Raw genomic sequence first — 14,615 nt, forward strand, 5'->3', positions numbered from 1 at the left:
GCGGTGTTAGTTAGGGAAGTATTAAATATATCAACATCTTTCTTTCAAACTTGGTGACTTCTTTCAAAAGAATGCATGTAGTATATTAAGATACCATTCAAAATATCTGCCTTTGGAAGTTTTCCAAAAATCTATCTTAACATTTACTTAATTTAACATTTTACAAGGTTGCATAATATCCTGTAGCAAATTCTAATTTTCTTAAATCTAACTAGGATAATAAATAATTCCCCCATATTATAATCCATCATAAGCATTCATGTATTCGTATATATATATATATATGAAAAAGGCATATACATATACCTCTTATACTTTGGGGTAATACAATGTTAATAAATATGATAACTAGTAAGTATAAAGGTAAAAATCCAGCTTTAACTTTGTTGTTAAAAGAATACAATTAAGAAGCTTCAGTTGGAGATATAAAAAAATAGCTAATCAAAACTACTATGAGGTTCACAAATCTATAAATTTCATGTATTTTTGAAAAGTTGAGAAGTGAACACTCTTTAGTACATGTAACAAGCTATTCACAGTAAAGAGCAAATACTAAGGCCAATGCCACGTAAGTTTCAGTTTCATGTTTCGCAGCAACCCAGCTGTCCCACGCAACATCCCAGATCCATCTGCTGGCAATCTATGAGAGAAATGTTTAGAAGACCCACTTTAGATCGAACATGTTAAGTAGTAATTTTTAAATCTATACAAGTTTGATACTTTTTAGAAGATGCATCACTATCTCAGAAAGTTATATTTTACAAGTAATTTGTCCAATTTTCCCTTTGCTGAGAAGACTTGACAGTGATGCTTCTTGGGTCCATCTTTTCTTTTACTGGAGCTGCTAAGTTATCTAACACAGAATGAGCCTCCCTTAGCAGAGAGTGTCCGGGGGCAGGAACAGGAGGCACTCTGTAATCTGGGTCTAGTAGTTCTGCATGCAGTACTATTCTGCGGTGTTATAGTCCATAATAAGGAATTATCCTTCCCACCCTTAAAAGATTTTCGACCAAAAGTTTGTCTTGAAATTAAAAAATGGTATTGACTCTGTGAGCAGGCTGTTAAAAGAGAAACCCTAATTCCTTGCTTCACCTGCAAAGCCACACATAATCTTTTTCTGTGGTGGCTCTAAAATGGTTAAAAATCCTCTGTGGCATCTCCCATCAAGAGGCTGTCTATTTTTCCACCCTGTGAATATGAATTGGCCTTGGGACTTGCTCTGAGCAAAAGAATGTAACACTGTGCAACTTCCAAGAAAGGCCTTAAGAGGTCTTCTCCTCTCACCTCCTGGAATGCTCTGAGGAGCCCCACATGTAAGGAAGCCCATTCAGTCCACTGGAGGATGATGGCTCCTGTGCAGGGGGACCCAGGTGCCCCAGCCAACAGCCAGCACCAACTGTCACACCTGTGAGGCCGTCGTGGACCTCTAGGTCCAGCTGAGTCACTGGATGGCTGCAAGTGCATCCGTGAGACCAGCAGAAAATCCAAACAGCTAATCCAGGCTAAGCTGACCCACAGAATGATGAGCAAACAAATGGCTGGTGTCTTAGGCTGCTAAATTCTGGGGTGGGGCTACCTAAATACACCACAGCCTCTCTGGTTATTAGTCGAGCACAGTGAGTTCGCCCGCCTTAGCGTCTCTGCGCTCCATGTTTTCTCTGCTTGGACATTCTCCCTGATCTTTGGCATGGCTGGTTTCTTCTTGTCATTCAGACATCAGAGGCCCTTCCCCGTCTCCAGACATCCCAAGTAGTCACTCCGTCCGTGGAGCACTCGTCACCATCTAGAAGCGTCTAGGTCCCCGCGTGTGCACGTGGGCTGTGGTGTAATTCTGTCCTCCCCAGAGCCTTGCTGACTGCCGTGTGGGCGGCAGCCTTCCGCCCAGCCAAGTCCTCCCGCTGGGCTTCCTCATGGAGCCCCTCAGACTGTCCCACCCCACACACTCGCGCTCTACTCATTAGAAACGCACACAGCTCTCGGGGTATGGCACTCTTACTTGTAAGTAATAGTAATAAGCCTTTCTCATGCAGGAATTGCTCAATAAATATTTATTGAATAAAAAAAATAAGCCTGTTTATTGAGGACTCTGGGCTGGGCACTCTGTTAAGGATTTTAATACGGATAATCTTATTAAATCTTCACATTAACTCTAGCAAGTAGGTTTTATCATCCCCATTTTACAGAAGAAAAAACTATGTCCAGGCCAGAGGCAGTGTGTGTTGCTGCCAGGATTCATATCCAGGCCAACTGGACGCTAAAACCTAGGCTATTACATTCTCCACATCATTTTATTTTCTTACACTCTAAATTGTGTTGCTTTATTTTCTTGACTGGAGTAAAAACTCCTTGGCAATCATGGTCCATGTCATATAATTTTCTGTATTTTCCTCAGTACCTATACCCATTATTTAGTGCCCTAAATAAATTTACTGGTTAATCAATTATTAAATGACATTAAATTGTCAAAACTGTTATGATCAAGGAACAGAATACCCATACAATTTAATAAATTATTAACAGAAAATTACCATTTCTAGCTTAGTATTTTTCAAATAATTCATAGTGAAAGAAAATATAGTTCACATAATTATCCTTTCAGTCAAGATGCACCTCAGGATCTGGAAGTGCCTTTGAGACATTGCAATAAATATCAAGTCACTTAGAGGGGAGACCTCATAGCTGAACTTGGTAGATGCTTATCAGTGAGGTACTTACATTGATTGCCTGACCCGTCTTTTGAATGAATAATACTTTTATAATGAACTTATAACGGTGGAACCCAAATTCTTTGACTGCTAACAATATGCGATCTGCTAATTCAAGCGACAAATGAGAGAAGACTTTGTCATCATATTTGACATCTTTAAGATTTTCCTTTAAAAAAATTAAGAAAAATATTTTAATTTTCAAACCAAATATTTTCTAAACAAAAATTGAAGTAGAAAATATGTCTGATTAATACATGTAACTTTTTGAAAAATATACATGTTTCTAACCAAATAATATCAAATGGTTGATATGTTTACCAATTTATTTCAATAATAATTTTGAAGAAAATTTAGTTGTATTTATTTATTTATTTTTTAATATTTGGCGGCATTGGGTCTTTGTTGCTGTGCGCGGGCTTGCTCTAGTTGCAGGGAGCAGGGGCTACCCTTCGTTGTGGTGCTCGGGCCTCTCATTGCAGTGGCTTCTCTTGTTGCAGAGCATGGGCTCTAGGCAGGCGGGCTTCAGTAGTTGTGGCGCACGGGCTCAGTAATTATGGCTCACGGGCTCTAGAGCACAGGCTCAGTAGTTGTGGCGCATGGGCTTAGTTGCTCCACGGCATGTGGAATCTTCCCAGACCAGGATTCGAACCCATGTCTCCTGAATTGGCAGGTGGATTCTTAACCACTGCACCACCAGGGAGGCCCTAGTTTGGTTTTTAAATTATGTTCAATTGCCCTTCATTAGCAACCCTTAAGCTTAAGTTTTCCTTTACTAGATTACTGTGCCAAGCAGTTATTAGGGAGACACAAGAGGAATTTTAAAACAAAGCTTCTGGGAATTCTTAGGTAGAGAATCTTAAATGCTTTTCAAATTTATATATTTGCTAAAATTCAGGAGCAGAGCCTGCATTATGTTATTCCTGTCTCTTTTTTTGGCCACGTGGCACGTGGGATCTTAGTTCCCCGACCAGGGATCGAACCCACACCCCCTGCATTGGAAGGGCAGAGTCTTAACCACTGACAACCAGGGAAGTCCCTATTCCTGTCTTCCTGTCTCCACAAATTAAAGGCCACTTCTTTCTAATCCTGTTTCTATGGCTTCTCATTCTACTGCTTTTTTTCTGTGGCCTCCAGGAGAATATCAAGGAAATCAAAGATTTCTCATGTTTGTTACTAAATTAATATATAGCTGGGGGCAGGCAGGGAGACAGATGTGGGCCATGAAGGACTACATTTTCCAACAAACCATAAGCAGACCTGAACCAGCTGGTGAGCAGGTGGCACCTGGCATTGATTAACTGACTCAGACCAATGATAAATTAACCAATGTTCTGAGTTCTAATGACAACAAATGGATGCCTACCTGGTAATTTTATAGGCAAGTAAAACCAAATAAATTACCCATTTTTTGGTTTTGGTTCCCTTCTAGAATGCTTCTGGATCTAAACTGGGTCTAGAAGAATTTAGTTCCTTCAGGCAATTGGCTCAATCTTTTGGACACTTAGCAACATCCATTCTCCCTTCTGAATCTGCCTAAGAGATCCCAGGCTTTATCTACATAAGTGTTCATTTTTAATAAATAAAGAGCACGTGCTATAGGAAGATACCTATAAGCTCCATCAGTATATACTGTTTCTGTGTCTAGAACTGTGTTCAATGATCCCTAAATGCAAAGGAAAATCCCCGGCCTCTCTATGACCCCTAGCCTTCCACCTATATTTCCAATAAGCTGTTCCAGGCCCCATCATGCTCAATGCAATTCTATAAGCTATCACATGCAAATACAATTTGAAATTCTACTATATTCAATAAACTTGAACTCAGTCTATGTGGTAGGGCTGAGTGAGAGACACACCAAAATGTATACTCAATCACAAATGCTTGCTATTAGTGTTTAGATCAGAGAATTAATAATTATTTTATTGTATTGAATTTATTTCCTGAAGTTATGAGCCATAATATCTTTACCAAATATTATCTGATAATTATTAATTCAGCTTAGAAATGTATCTATGTCTATGGTGGTGGAGGGAGGTTGGAGGGTGGGTTTCGTAAATATTCTTCTGTATTAATAAAGGTTAATTCATTTAAGAATTAACTTTGATACAATTAAAGGGACATTAATCATTTATACAGAATAAACTAAACATATGCTTTCTTCCCAATAGCTAGCTTACATCAGTTATTACTAAAGGAGTGCACCTTGTAAATTAGAGGTGGGGGAGGGAGATTAGGCTGGGTAGAGTCCCACAAAGGGAATCTGGTCATCAGAAAAATCCTGGGTGCCCAAAGGTGAAAAGGGGATTCAGAAAAAGTGGTCCCTTAAACAAACATTCTATAATTAAAAAGTTTTTAATTTGGCCCTTTATTAGGAAAGATGGTGAAGGGAATTCTTCCCATCTGAACCATGTAGTCTTCAGATATCAACACTAGTATAATTAATGTTGGTATTAGTATTACAGTATTAATTTTGTAAAATTGAAGAAGCTTTGTTGGACTAGCCTGAAAACATGTGTCTGAGTTTCAGACTGTCTTAAATGAACTTTAGATTCCAGCTGGTTTAATGAAGAAAACCCATGCATAAATTGGGGATTGCCTGTTCTTAAGATGTTTTAGTGTCGTCATGAATCAATTTTTCACACATATTCAATTTGGGGTTTTTTTATTCATTCCTCCAAACATGGGAGACACATGGAACCTGAAGGATAAATAATTTATGGATAATTAAGAGTTAAATGAAATAGCAAAAGAATATTCCTTTTGGTCTAGCTTTAATCATAGCATCAACATGAAGATTACTGAGTATGACTCCAAAGTACTTTCATATTTTCAGAGATAAAAGCTACAAAAAAACCAATCAGGGTAACTATACTGCCATAAATCTTAATATAGTTTATCAAACCCCCAAAGCTAAGATATTGCTATCATATATATCTATCAACCTACCTTTAATATCTGCTGGATTTTCGTTTCTACTGAATAAGCCTGGAATTTCTTCAATGGCTCCATTCTGTATGAATTAGCAAACTTCAGTTTTGCCAGGGCACCCTTCCATTCTTTACCTGTGTCAGCAATTGAGTCATCAAATGGTGGCTCTACGTACTGAACATCATGAACTGATTCTCTCAGTCTTTCTCTTAATATCTGTGCATACTGAAAGGAGGGAGAGAGAGACAGAAAGAGAGAGATTACTTTTTTAATTGTAAAATGAAATTTCGGTTTTAAGAACCCTGGTGCAATGGGACAGGACTGACACAAAGCTTGGAAATCCATTATAAGACTTCTATGATTATGTGGTTGCTAAATCCTAGATTCACTCCTGGCTATCAATTTGGTAAAAGAAGAAAAAAGAATATAGCTATCATCTATTTATCTATAAACACAAATACACACAAACACAAATTTGAATGCATATATTTAGAACATCCATGGAAGATGCAAAAGAACTAGAAACAAGAGTGGCCCCTGAGAGGGCAACTGAGTGGCTAGAAGACTGGTATGTAAGGAAAACCTTTCATGTTCCCTGCCCTGACATTATGAAAATATTATCCTTTATTGTCTTATAATTTTAATTAGTTTATCTTTGAATAAATAATAATTATTTACATAACACATTTGCAAGTCTTAAATTGAAAAGATAACAAATGTGTACTGATTTGGTATATACATCTTTCTGTGCTTTTTACATTCAATATTTATTGTATGACATTCAACCTGTCTTAAAGAACTACTTATTTAATGGCTACTATGGTTAAGTACTCTAGGTTCTGAAGTTACAGTGCTGAACTTCATTATAATAACCAGGAATTAATTGTTTTACTTGTATTAACTCATAATCAAGGACTCTGCACTCATGGAGTTATCCTTCTAGTGGGGAGGAGGACTGATAGACAATAAAAACATATATAGGGAAATGAATAAGCCAATTTAAATAGTGGTAATTGCTATACAAATAAAATCACATGACTTGATAGAAACTCATCATGAGGGCCTAATTTGGACTGAATAATTGGAGAAGTCCCTTCAGTCCGGTTTGGGCTGAAGTCTAAAAGGAACAGGAAATAGGAAGGACAAAGAACATGTTTTGAGAATAGACGTGTCTTTGGTGTGTCTGGATCATTTAGAGTGAGGAAAATAGTAGTAACAGAATAAGGTTAAAAAGGTATCATGGGGCTTCTCTGGTGGCGCAGTGGTTAAGAATCCACCTGCCAATACAGGGGAGATGGGTTCGAGTCCTGGTCTGGGAAGATCCCACTTGCCACGGAGCAACTAAGCTCATGCGCCACAACTACTGAGCCCGCGCACCTAGAGCCCGTGCTCCGCAACAAGAGAAGCCACCACAGTGAGAAGCACGCACACCACAATGAAGAGTAGCCCGTTCGCCACATCTAGAGAAAGCCCACGCGTAGCAACGAAGACCCAACGCAGCCAAATACATATAAATAAAATACATTAAAAACAAAAAGGTATCATGTAGGACTAAGTAGAATTTGAAAAGGAATTTGAAATTTATTCTCAGAATGATGAGGAACCATTGGAAGGATTTAGACAGGCAAGTGATAGTTTCTTATTTACAGTTTTAAAAGATTATTGTGGCTGCTGTATGGTGAATAGATTATAGGGAGATCAGGGCCTGAGGTAATAATTTATAGTTTAAAATACTTGTTTACAAATAATGTTAATGATAAATAACTTCATAACTGTACAATAGCTTTTCAAACCAGGAACATGGTTTGCTTCTGCATTTACAGAAGAACTTTTATTTACAATTAATTTTTTATGTTACAAAGATTTCTTTCAATTTATTCTGAAGCATTAATTCCTTTGATATTCTTTCAATGTCCCAGTTAAGGTGATTTAAAAACACATTTTATGTCTTTAGGAGTTGTATAACATAAAAATACCATTGTTCCCTACTAAAATTTTATTAATTTTAATGTTTATTACATCTTAATTTTCCTACAGTTCTACATATTTCTATCACTCTTCATTTTTCACACCTTACTTCATAGACCAGTAGTTTAAAATGTATACATTAAACATCATATTCCCAGGAATGCTATGGGAAAATATTTATTCTCTACCATTGATGTTTCTATGTGGCAGAAACTGTTATTGGAGCAATGCTTCCCCTTCTTTGCCCTCTGATTTGTTCCTCTCTGAGGGAGTTTATGTGATAAGCAAGTTAGGAAGAGGAAAAGCATGTTTAGTGCAGAATCTCCCACCTCTCCTCTGGACATCTAATTATAAGAAGTACATATTTTCTGTTCCACCACTGAATATGCTTTACAGAGACAGGATATCATCTTAGATTTATGTTATCATCCAGCTAGACCCATGACTGGGTGAGCTGCTTTAATTTAGGTAGAAATGTTACCAATTTCCATCCTATTTTTCATCCCTAATGGTTTGTTAATATGGTGAGTTACATTGATTTTTGAATGTTAAACCAACCTTGCATTCCTGGAATAAAACACACTTGAGCATATTATTATAATTATTTTACTGAAGTTTGTACCTTTTAACCCCCTTCACCCATTCTGCCCACTCTCCAGCCCTTTCCCCACACCCCAACCTCCGGCAACCACCAATCTGTTCTGTGCATCTGTGAACTTCCACATATAAGAGATCATATGGCATTTGTCTTTCTCTGACATTTCATTTAACATAATGCACTTGAGACACAGCCATGTTTTTGCAAATGGCAAGATTTCACTCTTTTTTGTATATATACACCATATCTTCTTTATTCATTCATTCATCATTGGACATTCAGGTCATTTCCATATCTTGGCTATTGAAAATCACGCTGCAATGAACATGGGGGTGCATATATCTTTTTGTATTAGTGTTTTTGTTTTCCTCAGATAAATACCCAGAAGTGGAATTACTGGATCACATGGTAGTCCTATTTTTAACTTTTTGAGGAACCTCTCTACTGTTTTCCATAGTGGCTATATGAATTTACATTCCCACCAACAGTGCACAAATGTTCTCTTCTCTACATCCTCACCAACACTTATCTCGTCTTTTTGATAATAGCCATTCTAACAGTTGTGAGTTTTGATATGAAACTTTCCTGATGATTAGTAACACTGAGCATCTTTTCATGTACCTGTTGGCCGTCTGTATGTCTTCTTTGGAAAAATATCTATTCAGATCTTCTGCCCACTTTTTTCATCAGATTTTTTTTTGGAATTGGAATGGGGATTGGAATTTTGATAGGGATTGTATTATATTAAATCTGTAGGTTCTTTTGATACTATGGAAATTTTAACAATATTAATTTTTCCAATCCATGAGCATGAAATATATTTCTATTATGTCATCAATTTTTTTACATCAATGTCTTACAGTTTTCAGTGGACAGGTCTTTCACCTCCTTGGTTAAATTTATTTCTAAGTATTTTATTCCTTTTGATGCAATCGTAAATGAGATTGTTTTCTTAATTTCTCTTTCTGATAGTTCATTATTAGTACATAGAAACCCAACAGAATTTCTTATATTGATTTTGTATCCTGCCACTATACTGGATTTGTTTTTCAATTCTAATGGGGTTTTTTTTGGTAGAGTCTTTAGGATCTTCTATATATAATATCATGTCATATACAAAAAGCAACAATTTTGCTTCTTCCTTTCCAATTTGAATGCCTTTAATTTCTTTTTCGTACCTAATTGTTCTGTCTAGAAATTCCAGGACTATGTGAATAAAAAGAGCAAAAGTGGGCATCCTTGTCTTTTTCCTGATCTTACAGGAAAAGCTTAGTTTTTCACTATTGAGTATGATGTTAGCTGTAGGTTTTTTTTTTTTTTTTTTTTTTTTTTTTTTTTTGCGGTACATGGGCCTCTCACTGTTGTGGCCTCTCCCCTCGCGGAGCACAGGCTCCGGATGCGCAGGCCCAGTGGCCATGGCTCACGGGCCTAGCCGCTCCGCGGCATGTGGGATCTCCCCAGACCGGGGCACGAACGCATGTCCCCTGCATCGGCAGGCGGACTCTCAACCACTGCGCCACCAGGGAAGCCCTAGCTGTAGGTTTTTGATATACAGCCTTTATTATGTTGAGGTACACTCCCTCTATAACCTCTTTGTTGAGAGTTTTTTTAAAAAACCATAAATGGGTGTTAATTTTTGTCAAAGCTTTTTCTGCATCTATTTGATCATGAGATTTTTTTTTGATCATGAGATTTTTATCCTTCATTTTGTTAATGTGGTGTATCACACTGATTGATTTGCAGATGTTGAACCACCCTTGCATCCCTGGTATAAACTCCCATTGATCATGGTGCATTATCTCTTTAATGTGCTATTGAATTCAGTTTGCTAATATTTTGTTGAGGATTTTTCCATCTATGTTCATCAGGAATACTGGCCTATAATTTTCTTTTCTTGTGGTGTCCTTGGCTGGTTTTGGTATTAGGGTAATGCTGGCCTTGAAAATGAGTTTGGAAGTGTTCCTTCCTCTTCTATTTTTTTGGAAGAGTTTGAGAAGGATTGGTATTAATTCTTATTTTAATATTTGGTAGAATCCACCAGTGAGGCCATCTGATCCTGGACTTTTGTTTTAGGTAGGTTTTTGATTACTGATTCAATCTCCTCACTAATAATCAGTCAATTCAGATTTTTTTCTTTCTTCATGACTCAGTCTTGGAAGGTTGTATGTTTCTAGGAGTTTATCCATTTCTTCTAGGTTGTCCAACTAGTTGGCATAGTGATCTCTTATGATCTTTTGTATTTCTGTGGTATCAATTTTAATTTCTTCTCTTTAATTTCTGATTTTATTTATTTTTCTCTCAAGTCTTGATCAGTTTGTCTCCTCTCCTCACTTGGGGACTCCAAAGATAATAAAATTTTGCCTGAAATTTTCCCATAGCTCATTTCAGATTTTCTATTGCTGTCTCTAAATTGACTAAGCCTGCTCTGCAGTGTCAAATCTGCTGTTAATTCCACTCAGTTTATTTTACATTTCCAACATTATATTTTTCATCTTAGAGGTTTGATTTGGATTTACCACGCTTAATCATTTCTGATTTTTTTAAAAATATTTATTTATTTATTTGGTTGTGCCCAAGTCTTAGTTGTAGCAGGCAGGATCTTTGCTGCCGCAGGCGAGATCTTTGTTGCCACATGCAGGATCTTCAATGAGGCATGCAGAATCCTTAGCTGCAGCATGCAGGATCCTTAGTTGTGGCATGTGGGATCTAGTTCCCCGATCAGGGATCGAACCCAGGCCCCCTACATTGGGAGCATGGAGTCTTAACCACTGGACCACCAGGGAAGTCCCTCTCCTCATTCTTGAACAGAACATAATATTAACTCTTTTATAATATCAGTATTTTATAATTGCTTTAATGTGATGAAAATGTAATACAATAACTGTTTTATAATAACCGCTTTAGTGTCCTTTAATACTATTTGTATCTTTTTATCATTTCTGGGTGTTTTGTTTCTTCTCTCCATTTTGAGTTGTACTATTCTGCTTCTTTGAAGGTATGCTAATTAAACACCAGATATTGTGAATTTTACCTTCTGTTTTTGCTGTATATTTTTGTATTCCCACATGCATTCTTGAGCTTTCTTCTAGAATGCAGTAACTTGGAAACATTGTAATCCTCTCGAGGCGTGTCTTTAAGCTTTGATAGGCCGAACTAGAGAAAACTCTAAGTCTAGGGTTTTTTTCCCCCAATACTGAGACAATACACTTCTTAGCACTCTAACCAATGTCCTATGATTTACATGGTTTTCCACTCTTACTGGTGGGAAAAAAAAGTCTATTTTGTGCAAGTTCAAGGATTTTGTTCTGTTTCTTTTGGGTGGTTCTTTCTCTAGCCACACCTGACTTCCTCACCAGATGCACTGATGTACTAAGCTGAAGACTTGAGGAAAATCCTCTGCAGATCCTGGGAACTGTTTGTACAGCTCTCTCCTCTCTAATACTCTGCTCTTATATCACCCTGACATACCCTGACTCCCAAATCATTCTCAACTAAGGGAGACATCTTCATAAGGTATGGGCTGGAAGCCCTCACCAGGCAGTACATTAGGGGAAATCTTGGGGCTGACCTTTCTTGTTTCTCATCTTTCAAAGATCACAATCCTGTCTTGCCTTACATCCAGCCAGTGGAGATAAATACTTCATACATTTTGTGTAATTTTCTGTAGTTTCTGGTAGGAGTTACTCCATGTTGGCTTCTAGTAGAAGTCCTTAATCAGAAATAAACCTGCTGTTTTAATCATCTGTCAGACCGCTTTATGTTTTAGTTGTGGAAGAGCATTATAGCTCCCCAAACCTCTTAAAAGTGAAATCTTTATTTTGTTCTTTTTGATTAATAGAATGCTTCTCCAGGGTACTGCCATCTTCTTTTCCTTTCACAATACACCCAAGGGATACAACTATATTATATCATTAACAGTGGCTCTCAACTGCAATGAATTCCTTGGGCATAGGGCATGCATTTGTGGTTTAAAAATAACAATCATAGATTCTAATATGCTGAAAACTCACATCTCTGCCATTTCTTCCATATATATATTGGCTTTTGATTTAGTATTCTCTTTATTAAGGGTATTTTATCTCTTAATTAAGGAATAATCTTTGTAGTCACTTCCAAAAATTAGAAATAAGTTTTAAATATGAAGAACTTTTTGGTATCTACTAAAACAATCTGAGTTTAATTATTTAACCTATTGATATGGCATTTCCTTATGTTGAGCCTACAATCCTAGAAAAAAAAAGAGCATGGTCATGAGATTCCATTACATTAATGTATTTCTAAAACCTGTTTGCTAGTATTAAAGATTTCCAAATGTACATAGACAAGTGAGACTAACCAAGTTTTCAATTTTCGGTAATTTGTTTAAGGTTTTGGAATCTTTGGTTGCAAGCAATAAGCACGGAATCTTGTTAACCATATATATAACTAATTGGAAAGATATGGAGTAGCTCACAGAATGGAAGAGAAGCCTAAAGAGTCTGACACTTGAGGCAGTTCAGTATGCCGCCTTCAATTTAAATTAATCTCAACCATTTTCTTTAATTATTACAGGAAGAGTTCATCTAATCAGCCTAGTTTTGGTCTCATCCTCACCACAAAGTTAAGGAAGGTGACTGACAGTCCCACCAAAACTCTATCCAATAGGGAATTAGTTAATTCTCCAAAGGAAAACTGAGTTGCTACTAGTAGAAGAAAATAAATGGATGCAGGAAAGAGAAAATCAAAAGACATGTATAACCATTAAATTGTGTGTCCTAATCTTTCTTATGCTCAGGATCATGAGAATAATCAGCTACCTGAAAGTTAGGAATGACTAATTAGTGACTCACTGCCCTCAGGCACATTTAGTGAGCATTTGTGAAATCTTTTCTCAGTCTCTTCCCAATTCAAATTTCTTACCTGTAGAAGCCCAGATTTTAAAGACAGCTATGGTTAATCACATTCATAGCAAATAAGCAAGAACTGCCTTGGTCCATGTCCCCCTTTCCCCAGATTCTGGCCTATATACCAAGTGAACCTATCTGTCGTCCCCTCCTTTTGGGTTCAGACTTCCTCACTTTTCAAGACTTCAGACCTTCAGTAGACAGTAAGTTTGTAAAAGGCACCTCAAAATACAAATATTTTTCATTACTGCAGGCGACCTGTTTCTCAGACTTATTACGAGGCAATACAACAAAGTTTCTGGGAGCATGAATTTAAAATCCAATATATTAAGGTTTCTAGCCTTGCTGTGCTTTTTCTTGGTTCTGCAAACTTGCCCTATTTATTTTTCCTCCTTTTGTTTCTCTTTCCTCTGTAAAATGTAGACACCAAAGAGCAGTCATTAGAACCTGAAATGCTGCCATGACTTTTTGGGGGGGTGGGGTGGGAAGGATTCTGTTATTTGAAATAAGGATCTTCAAAAATTAGTGTTTTGCCTATTATCTCTCCTTCATCCTGTTGATTATGGGTCCCACGAAGTAGGTATGAAAAGAAACAATTATAGGCAAGTGGACCAGAAGTCCCAGCTCTATCATTACAGTTTTGTACTGTAATGGTTTTCACACTATGCTCATAAAGAAATCATGGTGTTATACCACCAATAAAATTGAATGTCATTTTGCATTAATTTCAGACAGTAAGTTAATGAACAGAATTATTTTCAATTTAACTTTCTCGTATGTTCTTCAAATACTGAGGCTGCTGTTTACAAAAACTCAAAACATCCCATTGTTCTGCTTGGTATAGCCAATCCAAATATTATTGTTATTATTTTGAAGCACAGCACACATACACCTACTTCTGGCTAGTAAAGGTGCGGTTTGTGTGGTGGCACTACACACACTAAAATTACGTATTTCTGGGGAAAGCGCCTCTTAGGAAACCTGAGCTGAACAAATCTGAAGAGAACTGAAGAAGCTTTTTCAGTCAGTTAGCGCGGTGGTCTAGGGTCTACACCACAAAAGCCGGAGCTCTGCAGCCTAGGGGTTGGCCCTCGTCCCGAGTCTCCTCACTCACTGCCTCCTTCTCGAACATGCTAGGCCTCCTCTCTTTCCGAGGCGTCACCGGCGGCTGCTGAGGCACCACGGCCGAGGACGGCTTCCCAGCCTGGCCCCACTTCTCCATCGCCCAGGCTCTCGCGGACGATTCCCGCGAGAGGTTCTCGCTCGCGCCTGCGCCGCGGAAGCCGGAAGTGCGCCGCAGGGAGGGCCGTGACGTGACGTGTGTGGCGTGGCTTGCGTCATCCCTCGGCGCCGCGGACGGGCGCCGAAAGTCATGGAGGTAGAGTTGCGGTCGCCGGTTCTCCTGAGCGCGCCCCTTGGAGTGCGGCGCGGGAAGCGCCGTCCGGGCCGCAGCCGGTGCCGCGGCGGAGGAGGGCGGCCGTGCCTGCGCTGGGTGGGCGCCTGCTGGACCCGTCCCGCCCCGCCCTCCTG

At 38.3% G+C, this 14,615-nt stretch overlaps 1 protein-coding gene across 2 annotated transcripts; it reads right to left on the reverse strand.

The window, feature by feature from the left end:
• Positions 1 to 529: 529 nt before the first annotated feature.
• On the reverse strand, positions 530 to 14,332 carry DYNLT2 (dynein light chain Tctex-type 2; the record flags this gene model as incomplete). Of its 2 annotated transcripts, XM_079716705.1 has the most annotated exons (4): positions 14,200 to 14,332; positions 5,655 to 5,861; positions 2,716 to 2,874; positions 530 to 640 (listed from the first exon to the last, which is right to left on the reverse strand). In XM_079716705.1, the coding sequence occupies exons 1-4, from the start codon at positions 14,305 to 14,307 to the stop codon at positions 530 to 532; spliced, it is 585 nt and encodes a 194-aa protein (XP_079572831.1). In that variant the 5' UTR covers positions 14,308 to 14,332. The 2 variants fall into 2 exon arrangements, with proteins under 2 accessions (XP_079572831.1, XP_079572832.1); XM_079716706.1 differs by lacking the exon at positions 2,716 to 2,874.
• Positions 14,333 to 14,615: the final 283 nt, after the last annotated feature.

The sequence above is a fragment of the Hyperoodon ampullatus genome (assembly GCF_949752795.1).
Source record: "Hyperoodon ampullatus genome assembly, chromosome: 12".
Taxonomy (NCBI): Eukaryota; Metazoa; Chordata; class Mammalia; order Artiodactyla; family Ziphiidae; genus Hyperoodon; species Hyperoodon ampullatus.